Genomic DNA, 14,055 nt, shown 5'->3' on the forward strand with positions numbered 1-14,055 from the left:
ATTATTGGCGTGATTTGTGTAACTTTCCAGTGTTTAGGTACAGATCTTTCTACAAGCGAGCGGTTGTAGGTGATTGCTAAACATGGAGCTATTTTATAACATCAGCAGACTCTTGAAAGGTATACAATTGACTGGTAAACAATTTTGACCGAAGGCCTTGCCTTTATTAAGTGATTTAAGCTGCTTCGCTACTCCGCGGATATCTACTTCTAAGTTACTTATGCTGGAAGTGGTTCTAGATTCGAATTCTCGAATGTTTACTTCCTCTTGTTTGGTCAAATAGTTTCGTAAAACCGTGTTCTGTAACTCTGCTTTAGTACCACTGTCATCAATGACACCTCCATTGCTGCAGCGCAGTGAAAATATTGATTGTGTCTTGCCGTTGGTGTACTTTACATATGATCAGAATCTCTTTGGGCTTTCTAACTATTTCGTGACACAGTTTCGTTGTGGAAACTATTAAAAACATCCCACATTGAAGTTTGCGCTAAATTTCGAGCTTCTGCAGAACGTCGTCAATATTGGGGATTTTGCGTTCTTTTAAATATGGCATGCCTTTTTCGTTGCTTCTGTAACAGTGTTGTAACCTGTTAAGTGTGCCATGGGCGTGTCAGTACCATCACTTATTAATTTTAGTGGTATATATCTCTCGATTGTCGTCAATGCTATTTCTTTGGATTAAAACTACAACTGATCTACTGTGACATCGGGAGGAATGGAATTTGTCTGCCGGCCGCGGTGACCAAGCGGTTCTAGGCGCTTCAGTCCGGAACCGCGCCACTGCTACGGTCGCAGGTTCGAATCCTGCCTCGGGCATGGATATATGTGTTGTCCTAGGTTGGTTAGGTTTAAATAGTTCTAAGTTCTAGGGGACTGATGACCTCAGATGTTAAGTCCCATAGTGCTCAGAGCCATTTGAACCATTTGGAATTTGCCTCTTAGAAAGGCGTCAAGCGAATTTTTATCTGATTTTTAAAAGTTATTTTCTCCGACTGGTATGCATCATGTTGACACTGGAATCTGATATGCTTACCTCTAGGAACGGTAAGTTTTCGTTACTGTTAGCAATGCTCACGTCCATGGATAAATGGTGACATTATTCTTTGTTATGCTGCGATAGCGTGGAAGTTTCCAGTCATGTTTACAGGTTCTTAATGACTGAATATACCGTAACTGAGTTAGCAGACAAGCATATGCTTTTTGCGGAGGCAAGAAAGGCGCCTTTATGCTCAACGATTTCCACAGAGATGGTTACCAAGTGAGGTCACATTTTAAAGACTTGGTGGCCGTCTTCGTAGAACAGTCGTTTAGGTGAGGCCGACGAAAACTGATAGTCCTCTCAGTGTGCGAACTGTTCTGTTTCAGGAAGCTGTGTTACAGTGAACTGTGTAAGATTACAGTATCAGGATATTGCGCATAGGCAAGGAACTAAATACCTCCAACCGCAATGTGCGGGAAGTCCTGTACGAGACGGGCAAGCATCAGATCGATTTTGCCCCATCCATTGGGATTCTACCAATGATATCTACACCAAACTGTAAACATCCTGGCCGCGCGGGATTAGCCGAGCGGTCTCTGGCGCTGCAGTCGTGGACTGTGCGGCTAGTCCCGGCGGAGGTTCGAGTCCTCCCTCGGGCATGGGTGTGTGTATTTGTCCTTAGAGTAATTTAGGTTAAGTAGTGTGTAAGCTCAGGGACTGATGACCTTAGCAGTTAAGTCCCATACGATATCACACAAAATGGTTCAAATGGCTCTGAGCACTATGGGACTTAACTTCTGAGGTCATCAATCCCCTAGAACTTAGAACTACTTAAACCTAACTGACCTAAGGACATCACACACATCCATGTCCGAGGCAGGATTCGAACTTGTGACCGTAGCGGTCGCGCGGTTTCAGACTATAGCGCTTAGAACCGCACCGTCACACCGGCCGACGATTTCACATACATTTGAACACATTTTTGTAAACATCCTGGACTCGCAAATGTGTTTTTTGTTACTGTTGACGCTGCGTCCAGAAACGAAGGAATGTTCGACAGGCACCATACATATATCAGGGAGTTGGACTACAAATGTGTGGGCTGGTATTTTTCACGATCAAGTGATTGGGCGGTATCTTCTGTCTAACAATCTCGGTGGAGGAAATTACCGTGTTTACTTCTCTGAAGCGCTGTGAGAAACGCAGAACGTTGCCCTAGCGGTGAAGCAACGATCACGGTTCCAGCACGACGGGGTTCCACTACGCTTCGCCGTTGATGTCGCTGAACATACCCCTACTGCTGTATTTGGAGGGGTGGACCAGTACCGTGGCCACGACATCGTCCCGACCTCACACCTGCGGACTCCTTTTTGTAGAGGGAAATTAAGCGTTTGGTGTACGAGACACCATCAGACACTCCAAAAGATCTGGTTGCTCGTTTGATTGAAGCTGCAGCCATCATTCGTGAAATATCCTATCTTTTAGGGCTTGCCGGCCGCTGTGGACGAGCGGTTCTAGGCGTTTCAGTCCGGATCGCGCGACCGCTACGGTCGCTGGTTCGAATCCTGCCTCGGGCATGGATGTGTGTAATGTCCTTAGGTTAGTTAGTTTTAAGTAGTTCTAAGTTCTAGGGGACTGATGACCACAGATGTTAAGTCCCATAGTGCTCAGAGCCATTTGAACCATTTTTTAGGGCTTTCGATAATGATTAGCCCGCCGATGCCAGTAGTGCATTAATGTAAACGGACGCATTTCCAGCAACGTTTCTTAACAGTATTCATCAGATGGCAGTTTGGACACCGCCTCGGAACGCCACTAACGTCAAACCTTGGTGCGCCTGCGACACGTGTTTCTTTTCAGCTCCTCTAGAGGCCGGGCGTGGAGAGACTGACCTGAGCGCGCGGCTGAGCTTGTCGTAGTTCATGTTGGGCTTGCTCTTGCGCTCGCCCCAGCGGCGCGCCACCTCGTCGGGGTCGGTGAGCTTGAACTCGCCGTTGCTGCCCTCCCAGGCGATGCAGGCGGCGTTGCTGGAGTCGGCGAGCAGCTCCAGCAGGAACTGCCACAGCTGGATCTGGCCGGAGCCCTGCGCCAGAAGCCGCGACCCCGCCGCGTTCAGCACCTGGTACGGGTCCGCCGCTGCGCACACAACGACACGCCCGTCACACACAGCGGCGAGGCAGTAGCTGCAAGCGACGCGCTGCATGCAGGGAAATTAAGCACACCTCTGGGGAAAAGAGAGGCACTTGTGCGGCTATCGAGAGCTCGGATGGCACTCCAGTACTAACAAAGGAGGGGAAGTTGAAAGTCGGAAGAAAAAGCAGCGTGTTTAGTAAGAATATTCTATATTTCGGAGGTGATTGGGTACTTTCTAAGAATGATTGCCTGTCGAAGTCGCGGGGTCCAAACGATACATATAGAACGTGCGGTCGTAAATCGATCATGCGACTCCGGTGGTGGGAGTTGTGATTAATTATTTGTAGATCGCAATTTTTATGTTTTCCGTCGTTCCCTTAGTTGCTCTAAATTACATATCTCCGCGAATTATTTGTTAGTTGCTAGGGAATCCCAGACGATTTATGTTGTTAGTGAGTGGGATGTCTGGTGTTCCTGACGTTTCTTCGGCGGATTCTCTCACATGGAAAAATCTAATTCCATGTTTATCCAGCGAGAAAATTGTTCGACTTTTTGTCGCAAATATGGAGTACTACCGGACGAGGAAAGAAGGGACTGTGTAGACTGTGGTGGTGCGAATGTATAAAACTTCGTAAGAACAGTTTCGATGCTGAAATACCGTTTACAATTTCATTGCGGACACTGCGGAAAACGAACGAGTATCGGGAAGAATACATGGTTCGAATCTTCCAAATTATCCATCCAGACCACCGTAATGGACTTTCACATGATAACAACACCGACGACGAGTAAGGTAAGTCGTCTCCTTTGCAATTACAAGTATTTTTGTAACGCTCTTCTTTTGTCGTTGGCCGGCCGGGAAGCCGAACGGTTCTAGGCGCTACAGTCTGGAACCGCGCGACCGCTACGCTCACAGGTTCGAATCCTGCCTCGGGCATGCGTGTGTGTGATGTACTTAGGTTAGTTAGGTTTAAGTAGGTCTAAGTTCTAGGGGACTGATGACCTCAGAAGTTAAGTCCCATAGTACTCAGAGCCATTTGAACCATTTTTTGTCGTTGCTGTAGCGACCACTGCAAACATACTCATAACGCCCGTCCCCAGAGTCGCATGGTCGATTTACGATCGCACGTTCGATATATATCATTTGGACCCTGCGATTTCGATAGGTAATCATTCTTGGAAATTACCGGTGATTGTATGGACCAAAACAAGACAAAAATATCGAGTAAACATGGGCTTTAAAATGCGTACTCTAAGAGTTATGAGCGCTTGTTTGTCTTCACTACTGTGAAACACATCTTTTCTACTACAAGGTCTTTGCTATTACGAACGACCTACATATGGTAGGGTTGGATTGTTTGGGGGAGGAGACCAGTCAGCGAGGTCATCGGTTTCATCGGAGTAGGGAAGGATGGGGAAGGAAGTCTGCCGTGCGCTTTCAAAGGAACCATCCCGGCATTTGCCTGGAGGGATTTAGGGAAATCACGGAAAGGACGGCCGGACGCGGGGTTGAAGCGTCGTCCTCCCGAATACGCGTCCGGTGTGCTAGCCACTGCGCCACCTCGCTCGGTGACCTACAGAACGCAGTAAACAAATGAGTACACATTCCTGAGTAATTGTCCATGAATACTACATGCAGTAAACACCTGTTACTGTTGTTACTGTAAACTGTTTACCATTCTGGGTAAGTTAAGCGCATACATTAGTTCTGATGGAACCAATTTGTGTTTCTTAAGTTTGTTAAACGCTTTTAGATTGTAGTTTTACCTTTGCACTTACGAGCACGATGTAAATCTATTATTCCACACTGGAAATCGTACGCACGGTTTTCTGTTACGATTTGGTAGATGGAAGCAACTGTCGAGCGAGTGTCCTGTGAGCTGAAATATATCCTGAACGCAGGCTACCATCTGCACAGCTATTCAGCAGTCTTCTCCAGTCGACACCGTATTGAGCACCTAGCTTAGTGATGGCACGCAAATACAGGTCGTGTGTTAAAGGAAGCAGATTATACGCGGAGCTCTGTTGTTCAGAATTGCCAGATTACATGTTCTAGTTTCTTTACTGTAGAAGAGACGTGTTTCACAGTAGCGAAGATAAACAACTGCTCATAGCTCTTAAGGCATGCATTTTATAGCCAATGTTTCTTGGATTTTTTTCTTGTTTGGGTCCGTTCTGCCATCTCTAAAATATGGAATACTTCCTTTTATCAGCCTCTGTATAGAATGGCTATACAAAAGAAACAAACTGGAAGAGAATACTGACGAAATGAGAGGAGAAGTAGATGAAGATGAGAGAGGAGATGTGATACTGAGAAGAATTTAAAACAGGACTAAGAGATCTAAGTCGAAACGAAGTACCTGCAGTACGCGACATTCCCTCGGAATTACATACATCCTTGGGAGAGCAAGCTACTGTGAAACACGTCTCTACGACCATCATTGGCACCAAGGCAGAAGCGACTCTCATCGCTGAAGACGACACGTCTCCATTCGTCCCTCCATTCACGCCTGTCGCGACACCACTGGAGGCGGGCTGCACGATGTTGGGGCGTGAGCGGAAGACGGCCTAACGGTGTGCGGGACCGTAGCCCAGCTTCATGGAGACGGTTGCGAATGGTCCTCGCCGATACCCCAGGAGCAACAGTGTCCCTAATTTGCTGGGAAGTGGCGGTGCGGTCCCCTACGGCACTGCGTAGGATCCTACGGTCTTGGCGTGCATCCGTGCGTCGCTGCGGTGCGGTCCCAGGTCGACGGGCACGTGCACCTTCCGCCAACCACTGGCGACAACATCGATGTACTGTGGAGACCTCACGCCCCACGTGTTGAGCAATTCGGCGGTACGTCCACCCGGCCTCCCGCATGCCCACTATACGCCCTTGCTCAAAGTCCGTCAACTGCACATACGGTTCACGTCCACGCTGTCGCGGCATGCTACCAGTGTTAAAGACTGCGATGGAGCTCCGTATGCCACGGCAAACTGGCTGACACTCACGGCGGCGGTGCACAAATGCTGCGCAGCTAGCGCCATTCGACGGCCAACACCGCGGTTCCTGGTGTGTCCGCTGTGCCGTGCGTGTGATCATTGCTTGTACAGCCCTCTCGCAGTGTCCGGAGCAAGTATGGTGGGTCTAACACACCGGTGTCAATGTGTTCTTTTTTCCATTTCCAGGAGTGTATATTCAGCTAGACCTCGTCGAAAATAACTAAAAATATGGTGCATACTAGGCCACAACACGAGAACGGCGCTTTTGGGGTACAGTTGCCACAAAAATATTTAAGTGTTTGGAAGTAATTTTTGAAAGTATTCACCTGAGAGTAGCTTTGTACGGAAGCGAAACGTGGACGATAAATACAGCAAAAAGGCAGAAAGATAGAAACTTTTGAAGCTAAATGTGGTGCAATAGAGGCACTGAATGAAACTGGAGAAAAATGTTTTAGTTGTAGTTGTCTTAGTAGCTGTATTCCATCGTCCTCGGTTTTATATGTGGTCACTTATATATAGGATAGCTGGCTCAAATGGGTCTGAGCACTATGGGACTTAACATCTGAGGTCATCAGTCCCCTAGAACTTAGAATTACTTAAACCTAAATAACCTAAGGACATCACACACATCCATGCCCGAGGCAGGATGCGAACCTGCGACCGTAGCGGTCGCGCGGTTCCAAACTGAAGCGCCTAGAACCGCTTGGCCACACCGGCCGGCAAGGTGGAGGTTCCTTGCTGTTTTGGGATGGCGCTATGTGGGGCCGACGTACGCCGCTGGTGGTCATGGAAGGCTCCGTAACGGCTGTACGATACGTGAATGCCATCCTCTGACTGATAGTGCAACCATATCGGCAGCATATTGGCGAGGCATTCGTCTTCATGGACGACAATTCGCGCCCCTATCGTGCATATGTTGTGAATGGCTTCCTTCAGGATAACGACATCGCTCAACTAGAGTGGCCAGCATGTTCTCCAGACATGAAAACAATCGAACTTGCCTGCGATTGATTGAAAAGGGCTGTTTATGGACGACGTGACCCACCAACCACTCTGAGGGATCCACGCCGAATCGCCAATGAGGAGTGGGACGATCTGAACCAACAGTGCCTTATGAACTTGTGGATAGTATGCCACGACGAATACAGGGACGCATCAATGCAAGAGGATGCTACTGGTTATTAGAAGTACCGGCGTGTATAGCAATCTGGAGCACCACCTCTGAAGGTCTCGCTGTATGGTGGTACAACATGCAATGTGAGGTTTTCATGAGCAATAAAAAGGGCGGAAATGATGTTTATGTTGATCTCTATTCCAATTTTTCTGTACAGGTTCCGGAACTCTCGGAACCGAGGTGATACAAAACTTTTTTTTGATGTGTGTATATGAAATCTTAATACTCTTTGTTCAGTTCCATTGAAAACTGTCACAACTCGGAATGGATAACGCGTGCGACTTCAGAAATTTAACTATTCGTACCACACATTTCTTCACGTGCTCCAGGTCTTCGGATTTAGTACAAAGTGATTTTTGGTGTACAGAACATTGAATCCCGTCTGTAGATCGTTGTGATTTTTTGCTTTTTCATTGTCAACTAAATCTTTAAATTCTTTCTGATTGGTATTGTAATATTGTCTCGTAGCAAATAAGCAGTATCTGTCACTTATGCCGACTGATAATACTCATCCACCTCTTCTGTCATTCCCATTCATTTTAAAGATTGTGAAGATCGCTAGACTACAGCCGCTGGACCTGTGAACGATCTTAATACCACGGACAATTAGCGAGCGTTAAACAGCGTTTATAGTAAGATTCTGCTGAACTCAAGGGAGTTGTGTCCATCGCAAAATGCTGCACCGCAATGCTAATATAAATGTCGCGCTCTTTCGTGTATTTCCGAGGAGGACCGAGCAAAGCCGAGTGACAGACTGAGCCTTGGCCTGCACGCGATGGACGGCCAGAGTGGCCGAGCGGTTCTAGGCGCTACAGTATGGCACCGCGCGGCTGCTACGGTCGCAGGTTCGAATCCTGCCTCGGGCATGGATGTGTGTGATGTCCTCAGGTTAGTTAGGTTTAAGTACTTCTAAGTTCTAGGGGACTGATGACCTCAGAAGTTAAGTCCCATAGTGCTCAGAGCCATTTGAACCATTTTTGGACGCGGTGCACGCTGAATTCCGGCCCTGGCCTAACAGCTGTACGATGGCCGATCACGGTAGGGTGAGCAGTTAAGGCTGTCTGCCGGCTTCACAAGGGAGGAACTCTCGCTTCTCACCGGGGGGTGACGATTTACTCAGCTCCTCGCCAACCAAATCTAAAGATTAACACAATTACATTCAGGGATCCAAATACGCGATGAATGTATAATTTATCTCCCATCCAAATAACTGCTGTGAGATGTTCTGAAAGTTTATATAATTCCCTTGTTCCATGGGAATATAAATTAATAACGTGCTTGTTTTAATGTACACAGGGCATCCTATTTATCTTGACCACACTAAATAACTGATTTTCCAGATGCAAATTAGAAAATGTTTCAAGCAAATATTCTTTAGCCGTAAGGGGAACATAAATCAGCATGATTGCCTTCGTTGTAGATTTGTTTTTTACAAAGATATGAACAGCGGTTTGACTTTTTTAAATGTCACCCTGTATTTTTTGTCCGATAATTTGCATCTGGACAAACAGTTATTTAGGGTCAAGATAAATGGGACACGGTGTCCCAAAAATGCATAATTTAATTTTTTAGTGAAACTGGTTAATTACTTGGAAAGTTTTGTGCGAGGTTATGTGGTCATGTGTGGAAAACAGCGCGGAGAGTCGTTGGGAGAGGGTCCATCACCATAACAACGACGTCGTGCCAACCTATCCGATCTCCCGCTTGCTTGCTGGCCACACACAGCTGTGACTCCTGCGATGGAACTAGAGGGCACTCTCATTTGAGGTGATGGATGGATCACAATCAATCAAACACCTCGCTGCAGAACTGGACGTCTCTGTTGGTATTGCTGGCAGACTTCTCTGCCAGTCGGGGTACGCAAAGGCGTGTGCTCACCGCCTAACAGAAGACCGTAAGAGCAGTGAAGGACTATCTGTGTGGAATTGATTGCATGTTACGTGGCTGATTGTGACAATTTTTTGTCCAGTATCTTCACAGGCGATTAAACGTGGGCTCATCCCTGCGAATCGGAAACAAATGAGTCTATGGAGTGGCGCCATACCACCTCTCCTCTGAAGAACAAGTTTAAAGCCACACTCTGAACCGGTGAAGTCATGGAGATGGTCTTCTGGGCTCTGTAGATGTTATTCCGTTCGATGCCCTCCTTCATGGTGGAACGATCAGCTATGAAGTGCATTGTGCTAGCCTCAGGAAATTGAAGTAACTACTCTGGCATGTTTGTTGCCACATAAATGCAAACGACACAACACATGGCCTCACAGAAAGTCTTTGCACATGAGAAGAACTCACAAAACTTCATTGGGCTGTTCTTTCCTACTGTGGTATCATAGAGAGATACCATCCCAGTGCCATCCCACGGTTGATAACGGCAACGCAAGTTTCCGTCAGATATGTGATCTGAAGTTTTCCCGGCGTATTTCCAATTTGAACAGTTCTCGGGTATCCGACCGGGTAGCGTCGTAATTTCTCCACAATATTTCGGCAGACGTACACGCTGCCATCTTCAGGTGGTTCTTGACGAATGCTGTGCTGTTCCTCTCGGCGCCCTATATATACTAGCCGTTACCCCCTCCACCGTTCCTCTCCTCGTGTCTTTGGTGCGGCCGGCGCGTCGGCTACTGGAGGTGGTGGGGGAAGCGGCGCCTGGGTCTGAACTGGGATCTGCAGTCTCTCTGCTGCCGCCGTCGGGGGCGGTCCTCGATCTCTGGGACCGCATCTTTCTCCCCAGGCTGAGTGCAGGGTGCCAAGCCTGACTAAGTTGAAGGCCGCTGTCTTTATTAATTAGATCGTCCTGTAGTCGGATTTCGCTGGCCTCTGTAGTAACGCAGTCCCAGAAGTAGGAGGATTGACAGAGTATTTTTGTTTTTTCATAGTCCGTAGTATGGCTAGTCTTTATATAATGGTCAGCCACGGCTGATTTAGTGGCCTGGCGTAATCCGGTATGGCGCTTGTGTTCGCGGCACCTCTCTTCTACAGTGCGGACTGTCTCCCCAATGTATGATTTTCCGCACTGACAGGGAATTTGATAAAAGCCTGGTTTTCGAAGGCCTAGGTCGAGGACCGCCCCCGACGGCGGCAGCAGGGAGACTGCAGATCCCAGTTCAGACCCAGGCGCCGCTTCCTCCACCACCTCCAGTAGCCGCCGCGCCGGCCGCACCAAAGGCACGAGGAGAGGAATGGCGGAGGGGGTAACGGCTAGTATATATAGGGCGCCGAGAGGAACAGCACAGCATTCGTCAGGAACCACCTGAAGATGGCAGCGTTTACGTCTGCCGAAATATAGTGGAGAAATTACGACGCTACCCCGTCGGATACCCGAGAACTGTTCAAATTTCCGTCAGATGCTGACAGTGGTCGTGTGGGATGTGGTGGACCCAACGGAACACGTCTGCTGAGCCCCGCCTCCACTGGCTGCGTACCACGAGCTCCCTCTGTCGCCAGCATGTAGGATGGTCAGTGCCAGCCACACACTGCGCTCGCAACGAAGGTGGCCCAGTCATAATGGAGTAGTCACTGAAACAGTCGCAGCCCCCACTATCGCTCATGCGTTAGTCAAGAGAGCCTCAACCTATGGTGCTCTGGTTACTACTGTATTAGCTGGACTTCACTGCTGCATGTTCATTTGTAAAGCGTCTTCATATGCTTGGAGAAAGCTACGAGTGATGTACAACTTCTGTTTACTGCATTTACTTGTTTTCTAATCGTTTCTGCTCATGACCATCTTTCCTATGACGACAGCTGCTACACCTTTCTGTAGCCCACCTTTCCATGCCATTGTGTATGCAGCAGTACGCAACACTCAGTCACCCTACAGCCCGGAGCTCGTACCTCCCGACTGCCACCTGTTTGGCCGAACGCAAGATGCACTCTGTGAGAAGCAGTACGTGAATGATGGATAGTATTTTGATGCAGCAAGACGTTGGCAGCGAAATGGACGAATAGAGATGTACCATGCAGGCATACAGGCTAAGGTGGCGTAAGGCCGTCGCACTGAATAGAAATTATGTTGAAAAATAGGATTCTGTAGGCAGAAGAATGGGGAATAATATAGTTCATTGGAATCCTGAATAAAACGAATCTGCTTTCGGAACAAAATGTGTTGTATTACTTTTGACACCGCCCCGCTGCCGTAGATGACTGTCCTTTGCCAGAACTCAGTGTGTGGTGCTTCTCGATATGTTCAGCTCTGTGATAATCGGCGAGTAGAGGTCCAGAGACTTCGAGCTCCGCTCTGATTTACTGAGGAAGTGTCTACAGAAGAGCGACGAGTACCACGTCTCTATGATGCCTTCACACCACAAACTCAAATACTTTTCTCAAACTTCTCATTTAGTCGTCGAATTGCCGTTGAATCGGATGCGTGTCACAGATAGAAAATTGCACTCAGTTTGCAAAGTGTCTCGAAAGAACTTTCCGCGTATTTGTAGCAAGTATAGACAGTGAAGCGATTTATTTTCACTAGCAATAATGTTTATAGATGGCAAGTGAGCAATAGGAAGGGTTGCCAAACGATCTGACCGAGGGTTGCACGTGATTTAAATTACACGTTTTTATTGGGACACACTGTACGAGGGGCATTTGAAAAGTCCGTGCAAAAATAAAAACTACTTACGTGTTTGGGTAAAACTTTTTTATTTTTCGACATAGCCTCCTTTTAGACTTATACACTTCGTCCAACGCTGTTCTAATTTGTTGATCCTTTCCGAATAATAGAAATTGTCCAAGTCTGCAAAATAGTATTAGTTGCTGCAATCACCTCCTCGTTTGTATAAAATCTTTGTCCCATCAGCCATTTCTTTAAATTGGGGAACAAATAGTAGTCCGAGAGACCCAAGTCTGGAGAACAGGGTGGATGTGAAACGAGTTGTAATCCTGTTTCCATTAATTTTGCGACCATAACTGCTGAGGTGTGTGCTGGTGCATTGTCGTGATGGAAAAGGACTTTTTTGCGGTCCAATCGCCGGCGTTTTTCTTGCAGCTCGGTTTTCAAACGGTCCAATAACTATGAATAATATGCACCCGTAATAGTTTTACCCTTTTCCAGGTAGGCGACGAGGATTATTCCTTGCGAATCCCAAATTACAGTCGCCATAACCTTTCCGGCCGAAGGAATGGTCTTCGCCTTTTTGGTACAGATTCTCCGTTGGTGACCTATTGTTTAGATTGTTGTTTGGTCTCCGGAGTATAGTAATGTATCCATGATTCATCCACAGTGACGAAAAGACGCCGGCCGGACTGGCCGAGCGGTTCTAGGCGCTACAGTCTGGAACCGAGCGACCGCTACAGTCGCAGGTTCGAATCCTGCCTCGGTCATGGATGTGTGTGATGTCCTAGGTTAGTTAGGTTTAAGTAGTTCTATGTTCTAGGGGACTGATGACCTCAGCTGTTAAGTCCCATAGTGCTCAGAGCCATTTGAACGAAAATACTCTTAAAGTCATCGGATTCTTCCTGAACAGCTGCAAACCATCCTTGCAACAATTCACACGATTCCGTTTTTGGTCAAGCGTGAGCAATGGCGGAACCCATCCTGCGTACAGCTTTCTCATGTCCAAATGTTTATGCAAAATATTATGTACCCGTTCATTCGAGATGCCCACAGCACTAGCTATCTCACGCTTCTTAATTCTTCTACTCTTCTGTTATCCATCACCATAGCACTGATTTAATCAATGATTTCTAGAGTCGTAACCTCCACAGGGCGTCCAGAACGTTCAGCATCACTTGTGCCCATATGGCCACTCCGAAAATTTTGAAACCACTTATAAACTATTCTAATGGAAGTCACTGTAATATTTATCAAGCTTCTCTTTAGTCCCCTGAGGCGCTTTGCCTTTGATAAAGTAATGTTTAATCACCACACGAAATTCTTTTTCGTCCATTTTTTGACAATCACTCGTCTTCCTTGATTCACACGAATGCCAAACACAAAGAAATAGACCAATGTGGCTGAAACTTGTTGTGAGTTCTTCCCAAAGATGCTACTAACTAAACATGACCTCGATACGCGCCGGTGGTGCCATCTCTCGGACTTTGCACGGACTTTTCTAACGCCCCTCGTAATTGCTTGTTAGCGGCTTTTCCTTCACGTAACATGTTCTGTAGTCTATAAATTTGATTCCCGTTGCTTTACCTTCAGCAGTTTGACGTCCAACAACGAACGGCTGATGGGGCAAGAGGGTCAGTACATAATTTAATCAAAATATCCACGGGTGTACTGCCGGTCTACAGTGTCCAACGGGCACAATATTTCGGCGATCATACATGTCGCCATCATCAGGTGAACTGACGGACTGAGCTCCTGTGAACGTGCCGGCACGGAGATCCGTACGCTCTGGCTGCTCAGAGGGAACTGGGTTCGGTCGCGGCGGCGGCCGATTTAAACACCCTCCGCCCGCGGCGCGCACCCTCCGCCGTCCGCTCCCCGCGCCACGATCGCGCGGTGAAACAGATTGCGACGGCGTCTGAGATGACGTCGGAGTGAAGGCTCTGTCCGCCGTGGTCGTCACAACTATACGTTTGCTCGACTTACTCTTGATTAACCCAATCGCTGGTTCCCAAGCCTTGCTAAGATTATAGTCACAGTCACGGTTTATGAGGTCGTCATTGGTGCGAATTTCGATGGCCTCTCTAACAACGTTGTCCCAGTATCTCGACGTCTGTACCAGAATCCTCGTGCGTTCATACTCCATAGCGTTATTTTCCGACAAACAATGTTCAGCGACCGCCGACTTGCTCGGATACATCAGTCGAGTGTGCCTCTGGTGTTCACGGCATCGATCCT

At 47.6% G+C, this 14,055-nt stretch overlaps 1 protein-coding gene across 1 annotated transcript in view; it reads right to left on the bottom strand.

The window, feature by feature from the left end:
• Positions 1-14,055, bottom strand: part of LOC126092732 (transcriptional regulator ERG homolog) — a 91,524-nt gene that overhangs the window by 51,593 nt on the left and 25,876 nt on the right. The window contains exon 2 of the mRNA XM_049908458.1: positions 2,872-3,115. Within this exon, the coding sequence (XP_049764415.1) occupies positions 2,872-3,115 (244 nt within the window). The remainder of the gene's footprint in view (positions 1-2,871; positions 3,116-14,055) is intronic.

This window comes from Schistocerca cancellata, chromosome 7 (genome assembly GCF_023864275.1).
Source record: "Schistocerca cancellata isolate TAMUIC-IGC-003103 chromosome 7, iqSchCanc2.1, whole genome shotgun sequence".
Classification (NCBI taxonomy): Eukaryota; Metazoa; Arthropoda; class Insecta; order Orthoptera; family Acrididae; genus Schistocerca; species Schistocerca cancellata.